The sequence below is a fragment of the Bison bison genome, unplaced genomic scaffold (assembly GCF_000754665.1).
Source record: "Bison bison bison isolate TAMUID 2011002044 unplaced genomic scaffold, Bison_UMD1.0 scf7180017864225, whole genome shotgun sequence".
Lineage (NCBI taxonomy): Eukaryota > Metazoa > Chordata > Mammalia > Artiodactyla > Bovidae > Bison > Bison bison.
In genome coordinates, this window is record NW_011494797.1 from 339569 (window position 1) to 362523 (window position 22955).

Sequence of the window (22955 nt, forward strand, 5' to 3'; positions counted from 1 at the left end):
TCATTGAAGTCTAAAGCCAAACAGTTTAAATTGAAATTATCACTTCTTCATCCAGTTGCTACTTATTTAGACTTCTGTTTCCTGAGGGTACATTTGTTGGCAAAATGTGACTTGTCTCCTCATTTTCTCTTGAGCGGAGTCTTGTTAATCTCAGGGCTGGGTCATCCCCGGGGGCCTGGCATCTCACTGTCTGTGTTTGGCTGCAGCATCTGAGCCAGTTTCCTCCTGGGTGATGTGGAAATGGCCGTGGTGCCCCTACACTCTGGTCAGGGGTCATCCTTGTCGTTCATCACATTCTTTGATATTCTATGATACCATCTACTATTTAGGAGACAGACACTCTGACTCCCCAAATTTAGCTAGATGTTTGTCTTTCCAGATCATGCTTAGCTCCCATAAATAAATAGGAAATTTCACCAGATCCACATTGTGAAAATCTTTTGTTAGGTCTGATGGTTCAGTGAAATAAAGCTTTGTCTTTGCTGCACAGGTGAGCCAGGGTCCACCTGATTTTCTTCCTCTTCGCACTAACACTTTGGAACATTGCCTTTGGGAAATCCGATCTGGCCCTGGCACTTTTGCTTGGATGAATGTAAACATCTCCCAAAGCCATTAATTTGCTGACTTGATTAGGCTAAGAGAATTGTCCCTTTATGAAGTCAGGTATTATTGGGGTAAATCACAGACGTAACCAGGAATTCCAGAAACATGAGAAAGAACTTTTTCCAGCCTTGCATCTAAGATCCCGCTGGGGTGGAGAAATTCAACACTTCTATGCAGGTTACCGGCAGACTGATTCATTAGGGCAAAAGCTGGTGCTGCTGAACAGCTCTGAAAGGCCCCTCAGAACGATTGTGGTTCATGCTCAGGCCCCACCTCCTGATCTCTGGTCCTGGAAAGAAATCAGCTTGGGTGTTATAAATGGCTGCTAAGGCACAGTTGTAACTTTGAATGATCCTTTGGAATATATCATATATACAGGTGACTTATTTAATTTACCTTTTGACTGCTTTGGTAAAATTACTTTTGGTCATTGCTTTTTATTTATTTATTTATTTATTTTGTTTTTGTTTTTTTTTCTTTTGGTCATTGCTTTTTTAAAAAAAAATTGTAGTAAAATATACACAACATCAAGTTTACCACTTTAACTTCTTTTTTAAAAATTAATATATTTGTTTGGCTGCACCAGGTCTTAGTTGCAGCATGTGGGATCTGTTTCCTAACCAGGGCTCAAACCCGGGCCCCCTGCATTGGGAGCGCATAGTTTTAGCTACTGCACCGCCAGGGAAGCCCCCCTTTTAACTCTTTTTAAGTGCAGCGTTTAGTGACATTAGGTTCGTTCACATTGTTGTTGCAGCCATCAGTGCTATTCATCTTCAGAACTTTTTCGCCATCCCAGACTGAAACTCTATACCCATTAAACACTGACTCCCCAGCACCTCACCACCATTCTACTGCTCTGAATTTAATGACTCTAGATGACTCAGGTGTCAGAATTCAATTCCTTTTAAAGGCTGGATAACATTCCATTGCAGGTCTGTGCAACATTCTGTGCATCCTTTCATCTGTTGTTGGACATTTTGGCTGTTCCTACATTTTGGCTGTTGTGAATAATGCTGCTGTGAACATGGGTGCACCAGTATTGGCTCAAGTCTGTGCTTTCAGTTCTTTTGAGTGCATCCCCAGAAAGCTGAATTTCTATACTATATGCTAATTTTATCTTTAGTATTTTAAGGAACTTCCAGACTCTGTTTTATTGTGATAACATTATTTTACATCCACACTTGATCACTGATCTTTCTGTTTGACTTGAGGACTAAATGAAAAGTTTTTATAGACATGACATTTCATTTGGATTAGTGACTCCAATTGGTGGTCTATTGAAGCAGCTCAGGATGTCTATTCAGATTCCTCAGATCTCTAGGGCAATTTTTTTTCGAACTTCTTACCAAATATCGGGATTATGCAACATGGGCTGTGTTTTTTTGTGACGTCAGCTAACTGGCATTAAGAACACAGATCCGTCAAAGGAATAGTGTTTTAAACCTTGTTGTTGTTCAGTCGCCTAGTCGTGTCTAACTCTTTGCGACCCCTTAGACTGAAGCACACCAGGCCTCCCTGTCCCTCACTATCTTCTGAAGTTTGCCCAAGTTCATGTCCATTGCATCAGTGATGCCATCCAGCCATCTCATCCTCTGACGCCCTCTTCTCCTTCTGCCCTCAGTCTTTTCCAGCATCAGAGACTTTTCCAAGGAGTCAGTTCTTCGCATCAGGTGGCCAAAGTATTGGAGTTTTCAGCTTCAGCATCAGTCCTTCCAATGAATATTCAGGGTTGATTTCCCTTAAGATTGACTGGTTTGATCTCCTTGCAGTCCAAGGGACTTTTAGGAGTTTTCTCCAGCACCACAGTTCAAAAGCATCAATTCTTCGACGCTCAGCTTTCTTCACAGTCCAACTCTCACATCCATACATGACCACTGGAAAGACCATAGCCTTGACTATACAGACCTTTGTCGGCAGAGTAACATCTCTGCTTTTCAACACACTGACTAGGTTTGTCATCGCTTTCCTTCCAAGAAGCAATCGTCTTCTGATTTCATGGGTGCAGTCCCATGAAATAAAATCACATCCGTAGTGATTTTAGAGCCCAAGAAGAGGAAATCTGTCACTACTTAGACCTTTTCCCCCTTCTATTTGCCATGAAGTAATGGGGCTGGATGCCATGATCTTAGTTTTTTTTAGTGTTTAGTCTTAAGCTGGCTCTTTCCCTCTCCTCCTTCACCTTCATGAAGAGGCTGTTTACTTCCTCTTCACTTTCTGCCATTAGAGTGGTATCATCTGCATGTCTGAGATTGTTGATGTTTCTCCCTCCTATCTTGATTCCAGCTTGTAACTCATCCAGCTCAGTGTTTCTCATGGTGTGCTCCACATATAGGTTAAATAAACAGGGTTTAAGCCTTATACTGTCTCCTCCTAGAAAATTGCCAGGAGTCCCTGGTGATATTCCCAGCATGAGTCACCTATCACCTTTACAGTGAGACCAGTGTCTTAATTCCTGTCTGTTTATGGTTGGAGCACAGAAGAAGGAGTACTCTGCCAGCTTCAAATCTCAAAGGGTAATAACTCCCCCAGCTTAGAGCATGGGAGGTGGACCTGGAATAGGGAAAGATGGAAACTTAAAGCAAGCTGAGCCTGCATTGAAGATAGTTGTCAATCTCCAGCCCAAGTCAGTAGTGAGAATGTCTCTCCCGTTTGCCAGTCCTGTCCTTGTCTTCATGCCTGAATGCTATGGATGTTCAGATGCGGGACAGGCAGCATGAGAGTATCACTAATCAGGATGGTCTTGTCATATGGCACAGAGATTTTAAGAAGCATGGTCTCCCACGGTGAGTCCTGATAATGGGATGGTGTGCTCCCAATGCCAGGTAAAGCCAGAGCAGATAGTCAGGGAAGTCACTGAGTGTTCTCTGCTGCCTGTTACCCAGGGCAGATTTACCTGCAGAATCTGATCAGTTTGCCAGACTTCTTAATGTGACTGATATCTCATCCTAATTCTCTTTAGTGTTTGTTACCCAAAGGGTGGTTTGCAGGAGAGATTTCATCATTTGTTGTTTCAGCTTCTAAGATGACTTGATTCCCTGCAAACATCCCAATTTGCCTTTATCTTTTGTTGTAGATCTGTAGGGATTTCCCGGTGGCTCCATGGTAAAGAACCCACCTGCCAGTACAGGAGACATGGGTTCAGTTCCTGGGTAGGGAAGATTCCCTGAAGAAGAAATGACAACCCACTCCAGTATTCTTGCCTGGGAAATCCCATGGACAGAGAAGCCTGGCAGGCTACAGTCCTTGGGGTACAGTCCATTGGGGGTACTTGATGTAGTGTTTGAAAAACAACAGTATTCCTGAATACTCATAGATTCTGTATTTGGAAATTTGCCTACTTGCTAAAATTTATGTGTAATTCTAAAAATCATTCTAAAATTTACTTATAATTCTAAAAATCATTAAAAAATTGGGATACTTTCCTGGTCTTCTGCCCATGTTCATACAGTCCCTTAAGTTTCTTGTCATCTGACGTGCATACTCCCAGTGGGGTGGAATGTATTTCTGCTTTCATACTGTGGAACAGATGGCTTTTTTGTGGTCTGCTTGGTGCCTTGCTTTTCGTGTTTTTGTTCTTTTCAGAGGAGTTTGCAGCTTAAGAGTGCTGAAGTGTTGTCTCTTGTTCCTAAGCAGAAGACTGTGATGTGTCTTTCAGGGAAATATGTGTGTAGGTGAGCTTGGTTCTGGTAGTGTTCTAGTGCTGCTGGCTGTGTTTGTGTGAGGCCAGTGTTTGTGAATTACCAATGGCAATTAAATAAGGTTAAATAGAAACATACATAAAAGAAGGTCATCTAAGTGTTGAGGTTGATGAAGATGCTTTTACCAAAGGCTGGCCAGAACCCTAGCCCTGTAGTTCCCTTAGGAACAATTAGTATTCACTTAGGTTCATGTTGTTGCTTAGTTGCTTATGACCCCATGGACTGTAGCCCACCAGGCTCCTCTGTCTGTGTGATTTCCCAGGTAAGAATACTGCAGTGGGTTGCCATTTCTTTCTCCAGGGGATCTTCCTGACCCACGGATCGAAATCTCCTGCATTGACAGGTGGATTCTTGACCGCTGATCCACCAACGAAGCCCTAATTCACCTTCGTAGTGACCATAGAGTATGACTACTGATATTCATACAGTACAACTCAGAGAGGTTGTTTCTATACATTAGCATCTTAAAGAAATATTCTTACTTACCTTAGATCTGTTTTCAGTTTTCATCTAAGCAATGTAGTTCTAGTTTCAGAAGTTTGTAATTTGGGGGAACTTACATGCTCCTTGTATCCACACCATTTCTATTTCATGGTTTCAGGTAACCATCATCTGTCTGAGTGAAGGACTCTTTCTCTTTCCTTTAATCCTGTCTCTTAAGACCCCTTCCTTCTCCGGATCATTTCCCATCTCTTTTGCAGACACTTGTTCAGTTAAGTTATGTTTTAAGATCAGTGATCAGGACAGCAGGCATCCTTTCTCCTGGAGCCTGAACTGGAAGTAGGAGCCCTTCCAGGGTGCCAGGAGTGGTCAAACTTGCAAACTCCTCTGGATAAATGGAGCCTGACTTTAAAAACAACCTGTGTACCAAGTGTGCTCCAGAGGAGCCTGGAGGCCTACAGTCCATGGGATCATAAAGAGTTGGACACGACTGAATGACTAATGTTTATTGTACACAGGGAATGACAGATATTCAACTGATTTGGGGTAATGAAACAGCGATTTCTTATGGTCAATCTAATATCTTGCTTACGAGTTTGCAGTTATATTTCTAAGAGACCAGGATGTTGAGTATTGTTCAAGTGAGACAGTGTGGTATTTATGAAAATAAAATGACTCTCTTACAGCATCTGATACCTTGTTTGGACTTTATCTTCTAATGGTATTTTCTAACTTCCAGATAAAATTAGAATGTGCTAGTAATGTTTCTTGCACTGTTTAGCAGTTTAAAAAATATTTTCCGCCTTTATTGCTGATATAAAATCGCATTTTGTGAAGAGTTAATCTCATCAAGGAGCCTCTGGGTGAGGATTTACTTTTCTGTGGGCAGGAGATTGAGCAAAGCAGGTTAAGCAAGGAGAGGCTGTTTGGTTTAAACTGCTTTGTTCAAAGGATATGTTTCTGTTGCTTGAGAATAAAAGGTGTCAATTGCATACTACCTGGTAACTTGCTATGTGGGGTGCAGTGCAAACTGGAAGGGAACACTTAGCTCCGTGGTTCCCAAACTGCTGCACTACAGATTCATGAAAATTTAAAAAACACGGATACCTGAGCCCTCTCTGTGGAAATCCATTCTAATGGCTTGGCGGTGGAGTGGGGAGCAGATTTATTTCTCACCACATGAACTGTTGGATCTTAGTTAATCATGGAGGCTTAACCACTGGGATAGCAGTGTTTTTTTTTTGCATGGGGGAGTTTTAAAAGGTACCAGGTGATAGTGATAGGCCTCAAATGCATTTTTAGCTTAATTTCTTTCTTGTATCTTATAACCAAGATCTTCTAGTACATTGCAGTAGCATGTGGATTAGATGTTTAACATCTCTCAGTGGAGATGCCCTTTTGAAATTGCAGCTATAAACCTGACCAATGGTGGCCATTCTGTAGTTCTCCCGTGGCTCAGATTCTAAGCTGGGAATCTCCTGTGCACTGAGTGATCAGGTTCTTATCAGGTGCACAAGTACTTGCTAGATGACAGTGTGGCAGGTCAGATGGGAGAGAGACTGGGAGCGCAGACTGAGCGCAGTCAGACCCGAGATCCAGTCTTGATTTTGCTGTCTGTTGAACTGTGAGTGAGTGAACCCACTTCTCAGAGCCTCAGTGTCCTGAGTTTAAACACTGAAGGAGACAATATATGCTTCATTGGGGTTTTTGTGAGCACTGATTTTGCAGGGCACCTGTTACAGAATCATGTATTCAGTTTAGGAGGGTGGAGGGTCATACACACAATAGGACTCTGTAGTTTGAGTGCTTTTGTATGAATCACAGTTTTCCCTCTTTGTAGACATTAGCCTTAGGCTAACTGCTCTATGCCTACATTTCCTCATTTGTAATAGTACCCAACTCTTAAGGTTGTAGAGAAGATTAAATGAGCCAATCTGTGTAAAGCGTTTAACGTAGTGCCTGGCATTTAGCTAGTGTTCACATGTTCCTGTCATCTTCATTACTGGCACTCTGTTACAGAAGGCTAGACTACCTACAGTTAGATGAAATAGAAATATGGGTGTTAAGTGGTACTCAAGTGTACAGACTTAATGGTTCAGGAGAGGACCCCTTCGAAGGGTGGGTGATGTGTGCGTGTCTGTTATTCTGTGTCAGTGTGTATGTCTGCAGCGGGCCAGTCCATGCATGGAGCAGTGTTGCAGTAGAAAGCCAAAATGATTTATTCAGGGAATTGTAGAAGCACAGTTGGCATAGCATGAGGCTCCAACATACATCTAGAAAGGAATATTGGGACCAGGGTCTTGATCATGAGCTTAAGGCTGTTGGAGTTACTGAGCTGGTAAAGGGGAACCCTTGGAAATTTTGATTAAGGTAGTAAATGATCAGAGTAGTGATTTAGGAAAATGCAATGAAGGCTATTGTATGTGGGTACATGTGAAGTTGTGAGTCAGCTGAAAAAATGATTGGAAAGGACATCACGTCTGGCTATTCATTCCTTCATTTCATTCTTACTATTTTGCCCATTTAGTGAAGAGTTTAGTGAGAGTGGTGGGTCATTGAAAGAAAAAAATAATGTCTTATTTAATCTCATATGTGAACTGATGTAGTACAGTACATGTTAGACAAAATAGTAAAATAAATTAGGTGTGGACTTTCTAATGCATTATAATATTCATGAGAGATGGAGAAAAGAAAGGATTCAGCTCACAGGGGTTTATTATAGAAGGGGAGAAAAGTGTTCGTTAGGAAATCCTGGTTCTGATAGGAATCCGCAAAGGCAGTCTGCCTTGAAACTTCGGCTGTTTCATAAGCATCGCTGGTTTGCTTACCATTATTGCAAAATTTGGGAGGAGAAACCCCAAACACCACCATCCTATAAGGGCAGGCATCATTTTTGTAGATTCTTTCCCAGTCTTTATCCAGTCACACATATTAATATAGTTACTGTCTTTATATATACGGCTTGTGTTCAGTTTCTGAGTCACTGTATTGACTGCCCTTTACCTCCTCACTAGCTATATTCATGGTCGAGTGGACTCACTGTGTTCACTAGTCTTAGGGTGACAGGTGTTTGTGTTCATGGCCTTACAGGGAATGTCTTTTTGATCCATGTTTTTTTCTTGGCTGCATATGCCAAAGTCATCTTCAGACAGGATTTATTTTGTTGCAGTTGTTTGGGAGACCGAGTTTGGTGGCACACTGTTCCACTTGAGCTGTGCCAGTCCCATAGTGACAATATGTGTACCCCTGGAGGTGGGCTGTGCGTAATGGGGAGTAATAGGTTTTTACTAGGTAACCATCTGGAAAGCTAATTGGTAATCCCTGCTTTCTTTGAAAAATTCCTCAGCAACAACCAAACTCCTATACCCTTCCATCAAAAGTCAATGTAAACAAACTCCTAAGTTTTGGGTATGTGCTGTGCTGTGTGTACTCAGCTGTGTTTGACTGTTTGCAACCCCGTGGGCTATAGCTGGCCGGGATCCTCTATCCATGGGATACATACAGAATACTGGAGTGGCTTGCCATTTCCTATTCCAGGTGGGGATCTTCCCTACCCAGGGATCAAACCCAGGTCTCCTGCATCTGCCTTCATTGTAGGCAGATTCTTCACCATATGAACCATCAGGGAAGCCCTCTTAGGCTTTGAAAGTCAAAGTCAAAGTCACTCAGTCATGTCCAACTCTTTGTGACCCCATGGACTGTACAGTCCATGGACTTCTACAGGCCAGAATATTGGAGTGGGTAGCCTTTCCTTTCTCCAGGGGATCTTCCCAACCCAGGGATCGAACTCAGGTCTCCCACATTGCAGGCAGATTCTTTACCATCTGAGCCTCTAGGGAAGCCCAAGAATACTGGAGTGGCTAGCCTATCCCTTCTCCAGCAGATCTTCCCAACCCAGGAATTGAACTGGGGTCTCCTGCATTGCAGGTGGATTCTTTACCAACTGAGCTATTCGTCTTTTCCAAGACAAGTCTAGAGTATCTCTGTTTTAAGAGGCGGGTTTCTAAATCTCAGGCTTCCCTGGTGGCTCAAATGGTAAAGAGTCTGCCTGTGGTGTGAGTGACCCAGGTTTGATCCCTGGGTTGGGAAGATCCCCTGGAGAAGGAAATGGCAACCCACTCCAGTATCCTTGTCTGGAAAATTCCATGGAAGAAGGAGCCTGGCAGGCTACAGTCAGACACAACTGAAGTGACTTAGCAACGCACCTCCCACTTGAACATATCTCCCACCTCCCTCTCTATTCCACCCCTCTAGGTTTGAATTCCCCAAGTCACAAAAGCATTGGTTACCTTTACATATGGTAATGTAAGTTTCCATGCTACTCTTTCCATATAGCCCGCCTACTCCTTCTCCCTCCAGCCTGCATCTTACGGCGAATGGGATTTTAGTTCCCTGACCAGGGATTGAACCCAGGCCCCCTGCATTGGGAGCATGGAGTCTTAGCCACTGGAGCAGGGAAGTCCCTCCCTTAGCATTTTTTAAGGAGGGGGCCTGGAAATCTGTATTGTTTAATCTGTGCCCCAGGGATTCTTAACCATGGAGAAAGTTTTGGAAACTCTGTACTGGGGAATGGTGAAGGGAACAGCAGGCCAGATCAGGCTGGTGGAGATGTGGTGTCTCCCTGGAAAGGGAACGAACAGCATGTATATTCTTCTGCCTTTCCCTGGGGCTTGTGCTGCAATCATGACTCATACCTATTTTTAAACATTCTAATTTTTTTGTCTACCTGTGTTTTCATGTCTCCATTCTTTTAAATATTTCACTGCGTTTACAGTTTTTGTTTGGTGGTTATTTTCATTTTGGTCTTCAAAGGTCATTGTTTTTTAAATTGTTTCAAACAGTCAAAACATAAAATTGACTAGGTTTGCCGTTTTAAAGTCTACAATTGAGTCACTGATGTTAAATCCATTCACATTGTTATGCAGGCATCACCACCATGCATCATCAGTCTCTGCCTCGTGAGTGGCAGCTTTCCATTTTACTTTCTATTTGGGTGTATTTGTCTGTTCAAGGAACCTCACATATGTGGAATCATATAGGAGTCATCCTTGGGTGGCTGGCTTATCACTTTGTCCTCAAAGCTAGGTTAGCTGTACTCAGTATTCATTGGAAACAATTTACTGTTCACCCAGGCCCTCAGCTGTGGTGATGACTTTGAGTTAGTTATGGAGGAAAAGGAAGGCATTTCAGAGAGAACTGCATCCTCTCTGGGTGCTTTTCTGAGCAATCGGCTCTGCCTTGGTTCTGTTTTGAAGCCTTCATCCCCTGCTTCCTCTGGGACTCATTAGCTGAACTAACCAGGCCGTTTTCTTCGCTTGTGACCTCTGGGAATTCACAACTCTGGGTAACGCCTGGTATTTTATATGCTCCACTCCAGTGAGTGGGAGAACGTGGGATTTAGGGATATGGAACTGGGTAAAGAGTGTGTAAAGATGGCTTTCTGGGAGGAGCTTGTGCTCTCGGCTCTGTGCATTTTTCTCCTAATTCCTTCATTTGCATCAGTAAGAGAAATTAAGGCATGGCTGGGTATGTTTGGTTGTGAAACTGTATATTGAAAACATTTAGGGAGCATCTCCTACTTTTGTCATTCTGTTTTTCTTTTCTGCTGCACAGATTTCATTTTCTGAAAGCTTCCAAGGTGACGTCTAAGGGAAGGGTAATGCAACTAGTTCTGTGACGTTATAAAAGTGAGCACCATTGGTTACTTTAGGTTTGTTGCTTGTCCTCCTCAATCAAATTCAACACTTTGCTACGTAGAAAACATTAGGAAAAAGGAAAAACCCTTAGAAAATATTATCATTTTGACAAATTCTCAGTGAAATGATTTACCCTCAGTGAGTTTAGACTGGGTATGTTGTTTTCCCCTTGTATTCTTTTGATGTGAAGGGAAGCATACTAACAATAAAATAATTGGAAAAATGGTTCTCAGTTTAGTTGCTGTAAAAGACAGCATATGGCCTCATGTATAAGTTCTTACCACTGAGCATTCCATTTGAGAAGATAGATTATTACTTTTTAGATGTAGGAAAACATTCATTAAAGAAAAATGCTGATAGAAGTCTCCCCTTCCTTCTTTTGGGGTCACAGTTGATTTGTATTCTCATTAAGATTCTTCTCTTGCTGAGCCATAAATGTATATTTATGCATGTTCTTGGATCTCCTTTCGCTTCATTGTGGAGTTTTCCACCCTTTCTGTGGTTTTCCTCCTTTCTGTTGCCCTAGCTCACGTTGATCTGACCAGGGTTCTTGGTCTTTCTCAATCAATAGAAATAGACTAGAGCCCAGACAAGAAATTCAGGCAAGGTTGTACTGGGGCTCCTGCACTGGTTGTAGGAGGTAAAATGGGCTCTCCTGTTGTCTCCCCAGGTGAGGAGGCCAAGCTCCTTCCTTACGTGGGGTGAGGGTTGTGGTGGGGTAGTTCAGGTAGTTTGCCTTTCCTTTTGTGGTGTTGAGTGTGGGGGAGGGGGCATTCTGTTTTTGCCACACCTTTGGTTGAGGTCCCACCAGCTCTTCAGAAATGGCACTTGGTTCTTTTTGTCTTTTTTGTATCTTTTGGTCCAGAATTTGCCCCAACTGCACATGAGCACAGTTATTTTTAGTCCCATATAGTTTCTTTGTATTTTGTAGCTCTAGGAGGGGTATGTCCAGGTGTGAGCTTTGCCCCATTGCGACAAAAGTTCCCTGATCCCAGGCCGGGGGCAGGGCAGTTCCAAGGGTATCATCTCAGTGACTCAAAGCCCTTGGAGAGGATGAGGTCTGAGAATATGCGCAAACTCCTCCTGAGGGGTTCACGTCCTTAGCCTGACCCCATGGTGGCTATCAGGGGCTTCCACCCACCAGTGGTGCTTAAAGTAAAGTGTTAGTTGCCCAGTTGTGTCCAACTCTTTGCGACCCCATGGACTGTAGCCCACCAGGCTCCTCTGTCCATGGGATTTTCCAGGCAGGAATACTGGAGTGGGTTGCCATTCCCTTCCACCAGGAGATCTTCCCAGCTCTGGGATGGAACCTGCGTCTCCTGCATTGCAGGATTACTTTTTGAGCCACCAGGAGAGCCTGGATTGCTTGGAGTCCACATTTTGGTTCTCATACTCAGAGGGTCACTTGTCAGCTCTGTATACGTGGTGTTCTGGTGCCTCCAGTAGGTGCTGTGGATTTAGACGAAAGCTAATGGTACTTGCAGGAGCTAACTGCTACATCCTTCAAAGCTTGTAGAGAGCTGAGTAGGTTGTGCTGGCTTGGGTGCCAGCCATGGAAAATCAGGCCAGCAACAAGAAAAAGGCAGTGGAGTTGTCAGATGAGAGAACAGCAGGTGTTTGATCTTGTATTGACTTTGTTTTTTATTTCCTGCAGTGAGTTTTTTTCTCCACACAACCATAGAGGCAATGTGATTAGTTTTATGGCAGTTTCATTAGTTTAATAGTCACCCATTATGTTCATGCTGGGGGAAGATATTAGGCAGTTTCTGCGTCCTCTCCGCAAAAGCAGAGATGAATGGCTTTAGATTATGTAATCATGTAAACAGGTATGACAGCATTACTAAGCAACTCTAGGCAACACTCTGGGAAAAATACAGCAGTATTCTGTTTCAGGTGAGCTAAACATATGCTCACCCTAGTTGCCTGTTGGAATAATTCCCATTATCAATTCTAGGGGGCAGGGCCATGAACCAGGAAATAAGCCAAATGCAAAATAAGTGATGAGAGCCTGAGTCTGCTTTCTATTCTGAGTCCTTTAGGTTCTTATTCGGGGTCTGCTACTCTGATTCACTTATGATATTACGATGCCAGAACCTAGTTTAGAAATAGCAGTAGGTAATGGTGAGGTAGTCAGTTGAAGGGATAACCTGATGGCAGGGGAAAAGATAGAATTATAATGTATGAAAAACCCAAAAAGCATGGCCATTTGGAGCATTCCGTGGGACAGAAGCGCTTCTATGCACTGAGGGTCATCGGCACTGGATATAAGTCTTGCTGGTGATGAGGAGAATGCAGCATTAAGACGGTGAACTGAGTTCTCATCTTTGGTTTTAAAGGCCGACTGCAGCAGGGTTTGGGGGAAGATGCTGTTCAAATGAATGTTGGATTCTTAAAGGGTTAATAACTTCTCACTAGTCTGGAAAACTCAATTCATGTGCAGAGAACATTCTTTTCTCTGCTCCTTTGATGGTGATATTTGTGTGTCCGTATGTGGGTTATGGAGTTTCACATCTGATTCAAAACAGTTGAGAAAGGAGACATTGTTTATTTTTCAAATGGAATGACTAATATTTTTTTACACTATATTTTTTAAAAAGTTGAACAAAATTTATGTTTTGGCCTAGATTATCAGTTCAGTTCAGTTGCTCAGTCGTGTCTGACTCTGTGACCCCATGAACCTCAGCACACCAGGCCTCCCTATCCATCACCAACTCCCAGAGTTCACCCAGACCCATGTCTATTGAGTTGGTGATGCCATCCAACCATTTCATCCTCTGTCGTTCCCTTCTCTCACCTTCACTCTTTGCAAGCATCAGGGTCTTTTCAAATGAGTCAGCTCTTCGCATCAGGTGGCCAAAATAACATCAGTCCTACCAATGAACACCCAAGACTAATCTCCTTTAGGATGGACCGGTTGGATCTCTTTGCACTCCAAGGGACTCTCAAGAGTCTTCTCCAACACCACAGTTCAAAAGCATCAATTCTTCGGCGCTCAGCCTTCTTCACAGTCCAACTCTCACATCCATACATGACCACTGGAAAAACCATAGCTGGACCTTTGTTGACAAAGTAATGTCTCTGCTTTTTAATATGCTATCTAGGTTGGTCATAGCTTTCCTTCCAAGGAGTAAGGGTCTTTTAATTTGCCTGCAAATCACCATCTGCAGTGATTTTGGAGCCCAGAAAGATAAAATCAGCCACTGTTTCCACTGTTTCCCCATCTATTTGCCATGAAGTATTGGGACCGGATGCCATGATTTTAGTTTTCTGAATGTTTTCAGAAAAGCCAACTTTTTCACTCTCCTCTTTCACTTTCATCATGGAGTTCTCTTAATTGTCCCATATGTAATGTCTCTACTCCCTATCCTCCACCTCCCCATAAATGGATCCCTGCTTTGATGGAATGAATACTCCACAATTCGTAGTATTGTTCTTAATGGCCATGTGGATTCTAGCATAATCAGTAATTAGATATTTAGATTGTTTTCTAATTTTTAGTAATTTGACATGTAGATCGTTTCCAGATTTATATATTAACAAATAGCAGTGCAAATGAACCTGATTAAAGCCAAACCTTTCGAGACATCCTTAATTTCTCACGGTGTGTGCATTGGAAAACTTTTGATATGCTAGGTTTCCTTCGAGAGTTAACTGCTCATATGCTCTTTGATATGAGATGTTCCTACACCGCTGCCAAACTTAGATGTCATATTTTGAGTATATTTGATTATTAGCAAATTTTCATTAACATTCTGTGTTTCTTTTGTAGTGCATTTCCTGTACATGTTCTTTGTCCCTTAAAAAAATTGGTAGGCTTTTATAATTGTTAATCAATATTTAGAAGTTCTTGATTTATTAAAAGTTAATAACTTATTAATTAACTTACCTAATTTAGGGTCTGACTTATAGAGCAGATTTGATCCGGTTTATTTTCCTTTTATTGTTCTCATGGTAGAACTATTTTGCTTCCACAAGGAAAACAAATTTAACCAAATATTGATAATATCCCATTGTAACATGTTAAGTAAATATAGAACTAAAATAATAGCATTAATTTGTATGTTGTTTTCTCTAAACTGGATGTGAACTGTTTTTTCTATAACCTATAGACGCAGGTTTGATCCCTGGATTCGATCCCTGGGTCGGAAAGACCCCTGGAGAAGGGAATGGTAACCCTCTTCAGTATTCTTGTCTGGAGAATTCCTTGGAAAGAGGAGCCTAACAGGCTACAGTCCATAGGGTTGCAAAGAGTCAGACACGACTGATGTAACTGAGCACACACGCACACACTTTATTAGAACTGAAGATTAAGTTTCTCTAATTAATGGGCAGCAGTGTGTGGACCGAAGGAAAAACAGTACCTAGAAGTTGATGTTTTATTTGGTGGGCCTGGAAAATCCCATGAACAGAGGTCGCAAAGAGTCGGGCACAGCAGAGTGACTAAAAAACAGCAAGCCTTGGATTAGATGATAACTGAGTTTTGTTCTGATATGGAATTCCTGTTAGTCTGTCTGGGGCAGTTATTTCCATTTTGAACTTAGTCCAAGTACATGGTTCTTACTCTAGTATGTAAGTCATGTCCTTCCTGACAGCTGAAGTGGATGTCTGAGCTGTTGATTAGGAAGATCTCTTTCTTGTCGTTGGGTAGAATCTGCAGTCTCCTGGCACTGAGCGACCTCATCGAGGCCCCGTGGAGTCTGCCTCTGTTCACATACAGTGATGTTCAGGCAAAGTCCTTTGGGAAATCCCCACAAGATGTTCTGGGCTTAACCTCTGCTCTTCCTGCCCAAATTGCAGCCATTTCTGCAACTTACAACATCCATTTCTTCCTCTTCAGTTCAGTGACACTTTAACTCTGCTTGGGCACAATATACCCCCAGGTAGAAAACAGGTCAGCCACAGGGCACACGTCTTCCCGGGGGTCACAGTCCTGCACTGCTGGTCTTTTACTGCCTGAAAACAGGTGCTTCGTATATTTTGTCCAACTTTATAGTTTTGCAGTGGAGGGCAAGTCCAGTACCCATTATTCTTTCATGGTTGGAAGCATAAATCTGGGCAGATTTGCTTGTAAGTCATGTCTTCCTCATTAATAATACTATTGTCGCATCATGTTCTGTTTTTTTTAATCCAGTGTAGCATCTGAGTGATTCTCTTGTGACCAGTTCTTGATTTCTGTGTTGGCTGCAGTGTTATAATTGCTTCATGTTAACTTTTGTTCCAAAACCAGCCTTTTGGTCCATCAATTCCAATTAGGTGGATTTTTTTTCCCCCCTTTGATGATCAGTTTAAAGTCAGAGTTGGTGTGCAGTTCTGCCTTCTTTTAGTTGTTAAAATTAGGTATCAAATATCTACTTCTTCAAAATATGTGTTTTCTGCATGAAAAATTACCATTTATTTGTATGTAAAATTGCCTTTAAAAAGTAAATAGGAACCTTTTAATATATCTGTTTATATTTTGCCCATGTCCAAATTCATCCAAACAAAAACAAAAACAAGACAGGGTTGGGGGCTTTGCTGTTTGCTGTCCTTGTGGACATGGCTGTCACCACATTGAGGGGTTGAAGGACAAACGTGGGTCCCTAGAGCCCCGCTGCCAGGGGTCACGCTCCTCATCCTGACATAGCTCAAGACCCCATCAAAACGGGCTCTGTTGTGTTATGTTCCAAGAGTGACTTGGTGTCACCACAGGAATCCAATTCTGTCTCTCTTTCATTTCAGGCCCTCCGCTTGAGTAACTCGGCCATGGGGAAGACCACCACAGGCCAGATAGTCAACCTGCTATCCAACGATGTGAACAAGTTTGATCAGGTGAGCTGCCCAAGGGATCCTCTTCCATTTTCCATCCTTCTCACTGCATTCAGCTTATTGGGATGCCAGGTTCTAGGGTTTGGTGTCAGCCAGGGTTCTGTTGAGGACATAAGACAAGGGTTCTCTTTATCCAACTCATTTCGTCTGTGTGCAACTTAGATGTAATCATGTGTATTGCCCTGTAGATGAGAATTTTGTTTTTCTGACATTGTGTACAACATGCTTCAGTAATAGATAGGCAGCAGAGTTCTTGCCCAGCTTGGTTGGTGTCCCCCTTGGTTAGGGTCCTTCTGACATGGCCCTTCTTGGCACATGATGTTAGTTTGCTGCCTGATCTGTTTTCCTCCTTTCGAGGTGATGAAGGCCTGGTGGGCAGGAGTTGTTCTTTCCCCTGTGCCCTGTTCAGTGCCTGCTGCATAGGGAGCCTGTGAAGAATAATGCCAACTGGGTGGTCCCTAGCCAGAAGCAACCTACTCTCCACTGTCCCATTACAATCTTTTTTTACACTTTATGAATAGATCACATTACCCAGGGCATTATAGCTTCTAGACAAATCTATATTGCATTAGACACCTCTCTTTCAGTTATTCATTCATCAAACATGAACAGAGGCCCCTACTCAGTTTCAGGGATGCATAAGATTTAGTTTTTGCCCGGGAGAAGCCACGACCTGTTAGGGAGGTACATACACAAATAATTACTGGAGAGTGAGGGGGAATTAGACTTTCCTGGGGTGCCGGGCAGCTGGAGGGGACACAAGGACTGAATTCTGAAGTAGACGGAGTTTGGGGAAACCCCAAGCTCACCTCTAGGGTAGACAAGATTGAAATCTTCCCAGGGCTGCCAGTCAGCTTCTCCCTGGACATTCCTGCAGCTGACCTTGTGTTGCCCTAGAACAGCATCATCTCGGGCAGATGCTTAGATTTCTGCTTTAGCAGGTTTAACACCCACTGTGATCATTTCTGTTTAGGTTCCCATCTGTTCTTTGACAGGAGATTGTTTTAAATTGTGTCCTTATGGGTTTTGTTTTTGTATAGTCCTAAGAAGGCTTTGTCTTTTTCTTTTAAGGTAACGATATTCTTGCACTTTCTGTGGGCAGGGCCACTGCAGGCTATCGTAGTGACCGCCCTGCTCTGGATGGAAATAGGAATATCGTGTCTTGCTGGGATGGCGGTTCTCATTATTCTTCTGCCTTTGCAAAGCTGCATCGGGAAGTTGTTTTCGTCACTCCGGTAAGACAAACACTGGTTTAAAAAATTGCTAATATGTAATTGATTAACATCTACCATCTGCTTGAAGTCATTTGCTGGCTCCTCGAGGCATCATACCTGAATAAGTAGAGTCCTTAAGCAGAATGTACCTTAAATGATGTTATTTAAGCTTTATTAAATAGTAATAACCTTAGAGGCCCAGTTCCAGATGCATACATTTTTGTTATGCTTGTATTAGAGCCATTTTCAGGTGTGTATATGTCTGTATCTTGTTTTTAATACGTTATAAGCACCCAAAGAGCAAGATCAGTCTTAAATATGACTTTGTAAAGTACCACAGACCCAGCAGCGTTTGTGATGGAAGAGAGACAGGTGATGTAGGACCTAATGGTGATAAGTTAGAGCTGAAGCAGGTCCCAGAGTGTTGGAGGTGGGTCATTGTCCAGGTTGTCAGGTGACGGAGATCTTGTGCTATTTGAAGCACATTTAAGTTTTTTTGTGTGTGTATACTTTTTCATGTTGTGTTTTTCTCTCCTTGGAATTTCATTTCCTACCTTTGCTGTGAAAAGCTGTTCCTTATCCTTCGAGACCCTGTTCTATTGCTACCAGTTCTCTGAAGCTTTTCTTGCTCTCCTTTCCCGGTGCCATTAACAACCCCATCTTTTCTGCTCCCCAGCACTTTACTCCTATTTTATTACATCACCGACACTGTCTTCCTGTTAGATTTGGGTGTCTTTCTGACTTCTCTACCCAACCACGACCTCCTTGGGCAGGTGGTTTGTATCTGACTCATTTCAGGTCTTCCTTAGCCAATACTGTAAGTTCTCCAGGTTACTTCTTGAAGTGGGCTGAATGGTTGACTCCCTAATTGAAGTCTTCCTCTGTTTGTACTCTGAGTAGGACCTGCCTGTGCTGTCAGCTCAGGAGAGCTGTAGGGAATCATTTGATCCCTGGTGCTTGGCTGTGCCCCTGCTGCTGTCGGTAAGGAAATTCTTGCTGTGGTCACTAAGGCTCGTCTCTCACGTCTGTCCCCTTAGGAGTAAGACTGCAGCCTTCACAGACACCAGGATCAGGACAATGAATGAAGTTATAACGGGCATCAGAATAATAAAAATGTATGCTTGGGAAAAGTCTTTTGCAGACCTTATCACCAATTTGAGAAGGTAAGTTTTTGTACACACACCTATTTTCTGGTTTATTTCATATTTACTGAGTGGTTTAGAAGTCTTACCAAATTTTCAGATTAAGGTGAATTTAAATACTCTTTAGTTCACCCTTTATACACATGACAGGAAGGTTAAATAGAATAGGAGAGACGTCATTTGAGTAAAGGAATAGATACATATGCTTCTTACTTATACAGAAATTAAGTAACAAGTGTTTCTTAATACCATACATCCCAAATGAGCAATGATTTAAGATTTTAGCATTTAAAATGATATTTAAACTGAAACTATAACTTATATAGCACGAATGGGGAGATTATAGAGGTTGAGTGTACGTGTATCAGGCCAGACTTTATGAATCAGTATTGTTCCAAACAGCCATAAAAATATTTTTTATGCTTTGCTTTATGTTTATAGAATGTTTTTTTCTGTCTTTCATTTAAATATCTGATGAGTGTTTGTACTCCAGCACTGGGTGCCTAGAATTCTGTGGCTGCTCCCGTCACCTCTCACTTTGCACCTTTATGGGTGCCCCTCCCTCTGCTGGGGATACACTCCCATCTTCCTTTTTCTCTGGCCTCCGCCAGCCTGACTCCAGCTCATCTTCTCAAGTTCCTCGTCCCTGTGACCTGCCCTGACGTCCCTGTGACCTGCCCTGACGCCACTGCTCCGAGTTAACACGCCTTTGCTCTTTGTTTCTCTGCTCCCTGCTTCTATCTGTTGTCTTCGTGTCTCTCAGTTTTGGGGTTGCTTATTCTCTTTCCTCTGATTTCATGAGCTCCTGGCAGGGACGGGCTCTGTCTTTTTGTCATCAGTGAAGAACTTAGCCCAGGACTTGTTACAAATGCTGGTTGAATGAAAGTTCAAACCTTGTCTAATTGACCCAGAATAGTGTGATATCAAGACTCCATTTAGTTGGAAGAGTGAAGTGGTGATGAAGTGTGTGGTCCTTATCTCGGCGCAGAGCCCCTGGGCATGCAGTGTCTCCAGGACGTGAGGGATGGATTATCTTAATCTGTGTCCACTCTCTAGAAAGGGACCACTCACACAGGGCACTGAATGCATGTCTTGGATGCGGATGCTTCTTTTAAAACCTATTTCCTATGCTTTTTTCCCCCAGAAAGGAAATTTCCAAGATTCTGAGAAGTTCCTACCTTAGAGGAATGAATTTGGCATCATTTTTTGTTGCGAGCAAAATCATCGTTTTCGTCACCTTCACCACCTATGTGTTCCTTGGCAACGTGATCACAGCCAGCCGTGTGTTTGTGGCGGTGTCGCTGTACGGGGCTGTGCGGTTGACAGTCACCCTCTTCTTCCCTTCGGCCGTCGAGAAGGTGTCAGAGGCATTCGTCAGCATCCGAAGAATCAAGGTTTGCTGACGTATAAATTTATTATGTTGTAGGTGGATTTGGTGTCTTTTTTTTTGCCTCTTTTTATTTGGTGTCAATGTGTTCCAGTTAGCTGAGGTTTAGTTTTCTTAGTGCCAAGGCTGGCAGTCATTCCAAAATGTCTCAGTACTCCCCTGCCTTCTGATACAGCTGCTGCCGCCACTAAGTCGCTTCAGTCGTGTCCGACTCTGCGACCCCATAGACCGCAGCCCATGAGACTCCTCTGTCCCTGGGATTCTCCAGGCAAGAATACTGGAGTGGGTTGCCATTTCCTTCTCGAAGGCATGCGTACATGCTAAGTCACTTCAGTCGTGTCTGACTCTGTGCAACCCCATGGACAGTAGCCCACCAGGCTCCTCTGTCCACGGAATTCTCCAGGCAAGAATACTGGAGTGGGTTGCCATTTAGAGTGCATTGTTAATATCATATGATCCCTGCTTACTTATAGGTGGTAGTATGAGTCGCAGGGGTACAGGCTCTTGATGACTGCAGGATGATTAAGTTGTTTCAAAGTAGGAAAAGCAAACTGATTGCATCTCCTGTGCTACCTTGAATGACTAGGTAATGACTGTGCTCAGTCCTGGCGTGAATAGGATTCCTCTCTAGGCCAGGAGGGGAGGAACTTACTGAGAGGTCCCTGCTCACTAAGTGGCCTCAGATTCACTAAGTTCTTTGTATCTAAAATAGATTCTTTCCTCCATAGTTGTTTCACTTGATTTCTGAGCTTCCCCTTTTGATTTGCCTCTTTTTGTTTCTGCCCTTTTTCTGTTACTGCTTAATCCTCTCTAGCTGCCGTCTTCCTTTCGAACTTGTGATTCCAACATACCCACAGTCTGTCCTGCTCTCTTTTTAAAAAGTGTCTTTAAATTGCCAGAGATGAATAATTTCCATCACCAAGATAAGACCCTGTAGATATTTAAGGATTTGTGTTTTTATGAATCAGTCAAAAACGAAGATGAATTGGCTCTGTGAGGCGGCCTGGGCATGAAGTGTTTGGGCTTTATAAAACTTCTAACTTGTTTTGTTCCCATGTCTCCACAGTGATGGTTGGCCAATAATAGATTTCTAGTGAAATTAGCTTTGGCTGTGGTTTTGATTTTATTTTTTGGTCTTGCCATAAAATCTGAGGTATTTTATGAAGTTTCTGTAGTATAAAAAAACCATTGCACCTAAAACAAATCAGTCTTATGAGGTCAGTTTGGTCCCCTGAGTTTATCTTTATTTCTGATGGGGCTTCTAACAACACTGTTAAGGAATGGTCCATGTAGTTCAATAAAATTTCTTTGTGCTTTCACATCTTGAAGCAGAACATTTAGGAATGGATTTGGACCATAGTAATGTTCTCAGTGACACGGTGACCTGTCCAGATGGAAGCTTCACATGTGTGTTGTGTTGCTGTGGTTTTGTTATCGCTGCTGCCAGGGCTCCCTGTGTGGTCCAGAATCTCTGAAACCCTGTACACATCATCTAATTTTATCTCCACAGCAATTGAATGAGATAAACATTAGTGTCCCTACTTTACAGATAAGGAAACAAGTTCCTGTGTAACAGGTGAAATAGCTCACCCATCCTCACGCAGCTTTCAAATGACAGAACTAGGATTCTGCCGAAAGCCTGATTTTTTTTTTTTTTTTTTTTTAAACCACTGTTAACAGAACCTTGTTCATACCTTCTGGCATGTGGAATGGTGGAATCTCTTGACTCACTCTTTTGGGCCCCCTGGGTCACCTTCTCCTCTGTCCTTGATTTAAGTAAATGCTGCTGAACCTCCAGCAGCCCCGTGACCCTCTCCCAGCACTTTCGTTCACCTGGATCTAGGGCTTCATCTGTATGCATGGCCAGCCCTGCACTGCCCAGCATCATGTCCAGTAGAGTGATGCTGACTCCCTGGGAGTGTTCAAAGTTCCCGGGCTGCTTTGAGTTTTAGGGCTGGCAAGTCACGTGGAAGGAGAAGAGCAAGAACTTGGTTCCTTCTCTTCCTTGTCTTTCACCTGGATGTGTTCATGCCCAATTAGAAGGTCAAAAGGACAGCTGGAGTGGAAGAAAAGGTCAGCTGAGTTTACTGACCCAAGTGGTCAGAGCTGGACAGGGTTTGATCACAGATGGGCTGAAGGAGTGGTGGCCATGTAGAGTTTAGAACAAGGTGTGGTATTGAGTCCTGCTGCCCCAGTGCCTCCTGCAGGCTGGGACTCAGTAGACTGGGTGGTCGTCTCCCAGGATTTCCACTCAGGTCATGTCTGGGAGCCCTAGGAAGGAAACCCACCACCCCTGCGCACCTTAGAGCGGGTGCAGTGGTGCCTTTATTTTTCTCTTAGTAATAAAAGGGGACTGAAGGCCTTGGCATTGTGCTACTGCAATAGGATTATAAATATCTTGTCTTAACTTAAAAGTACCAAAAGTCTTCAGTGTCTTTTACATCCAATGAAATGTGTCTCGGAGGTTAATATTATTCAGAAAGCTGTGTAGGTTTTCCCTTTCCAGCCACTGGGAAGTCAATCTTTTTCGCTGCAGTTCTGACGTTGATACTTTCCTGCATGACCTGTTCTGGGTCTGCACTTCATGGCTCTAATGGCCATTTAATTCCAGCTTTATCATCAGCCTGAGCCCTGGGGAAAAAAATGCAGCCAGCACTTTTGGCTCCTTTACAAGCTGGTCGTGTGTTGGAATCTCATTTAACCTCTGGAAGATTATACTGTCTTTCCCCACTCAGACCTATTATTTGTGGACAAATGCTCAATAAATTTAATTCTTCATTTAAGGCATAATTTTTCCTTTTTTTGAGTCCGTTTTATTTTTGAAAGTGATGAATTTCTAGTTGACTATACACACACTGAATATTGAGTTTTTTGGTAACACTCTTAAGCTAAAATTTTAATTTCTGCCTAGACAAGTTGGATAATATACACGTACAACCTTTTGCTTGTTGCTATGTGAACTCAGACTG

General features: G+C 42.8%; 1 protein-coding gene across 2 annotated transcripts in view; it reads left to right on the forward strand.

Moving 5' to 3' along the window:
* The window catches only part of LOC104992857 (multidrug resistance-associated protein 4), a 176435-nt gene that overhangs the window by 39407 nt on the left and 114073 nt on the right, over window positions 1–22955 (forward strand). For both annotated transcript variants that reach the window (XM_010845860.1, XM_010845859.1), the window contains exons 5-8: window positions 16157–16246; window positions 17315–17478; window positions 18495–18620; window positions 19744–19993. In XM_010845860.1, coding sequence (XP_010844162.1) covers window positions 16157–16246; window positions 17315–17478; window positions 18495–18620; window positions 19744–19993 — 630 coding nt within the window. The remainder of the gene's footprint in view (window positions 1–16156; window positions 16247–17314; window positions 17479–18494; window positions 18621–19743; window positions 19994–22955) is intronic.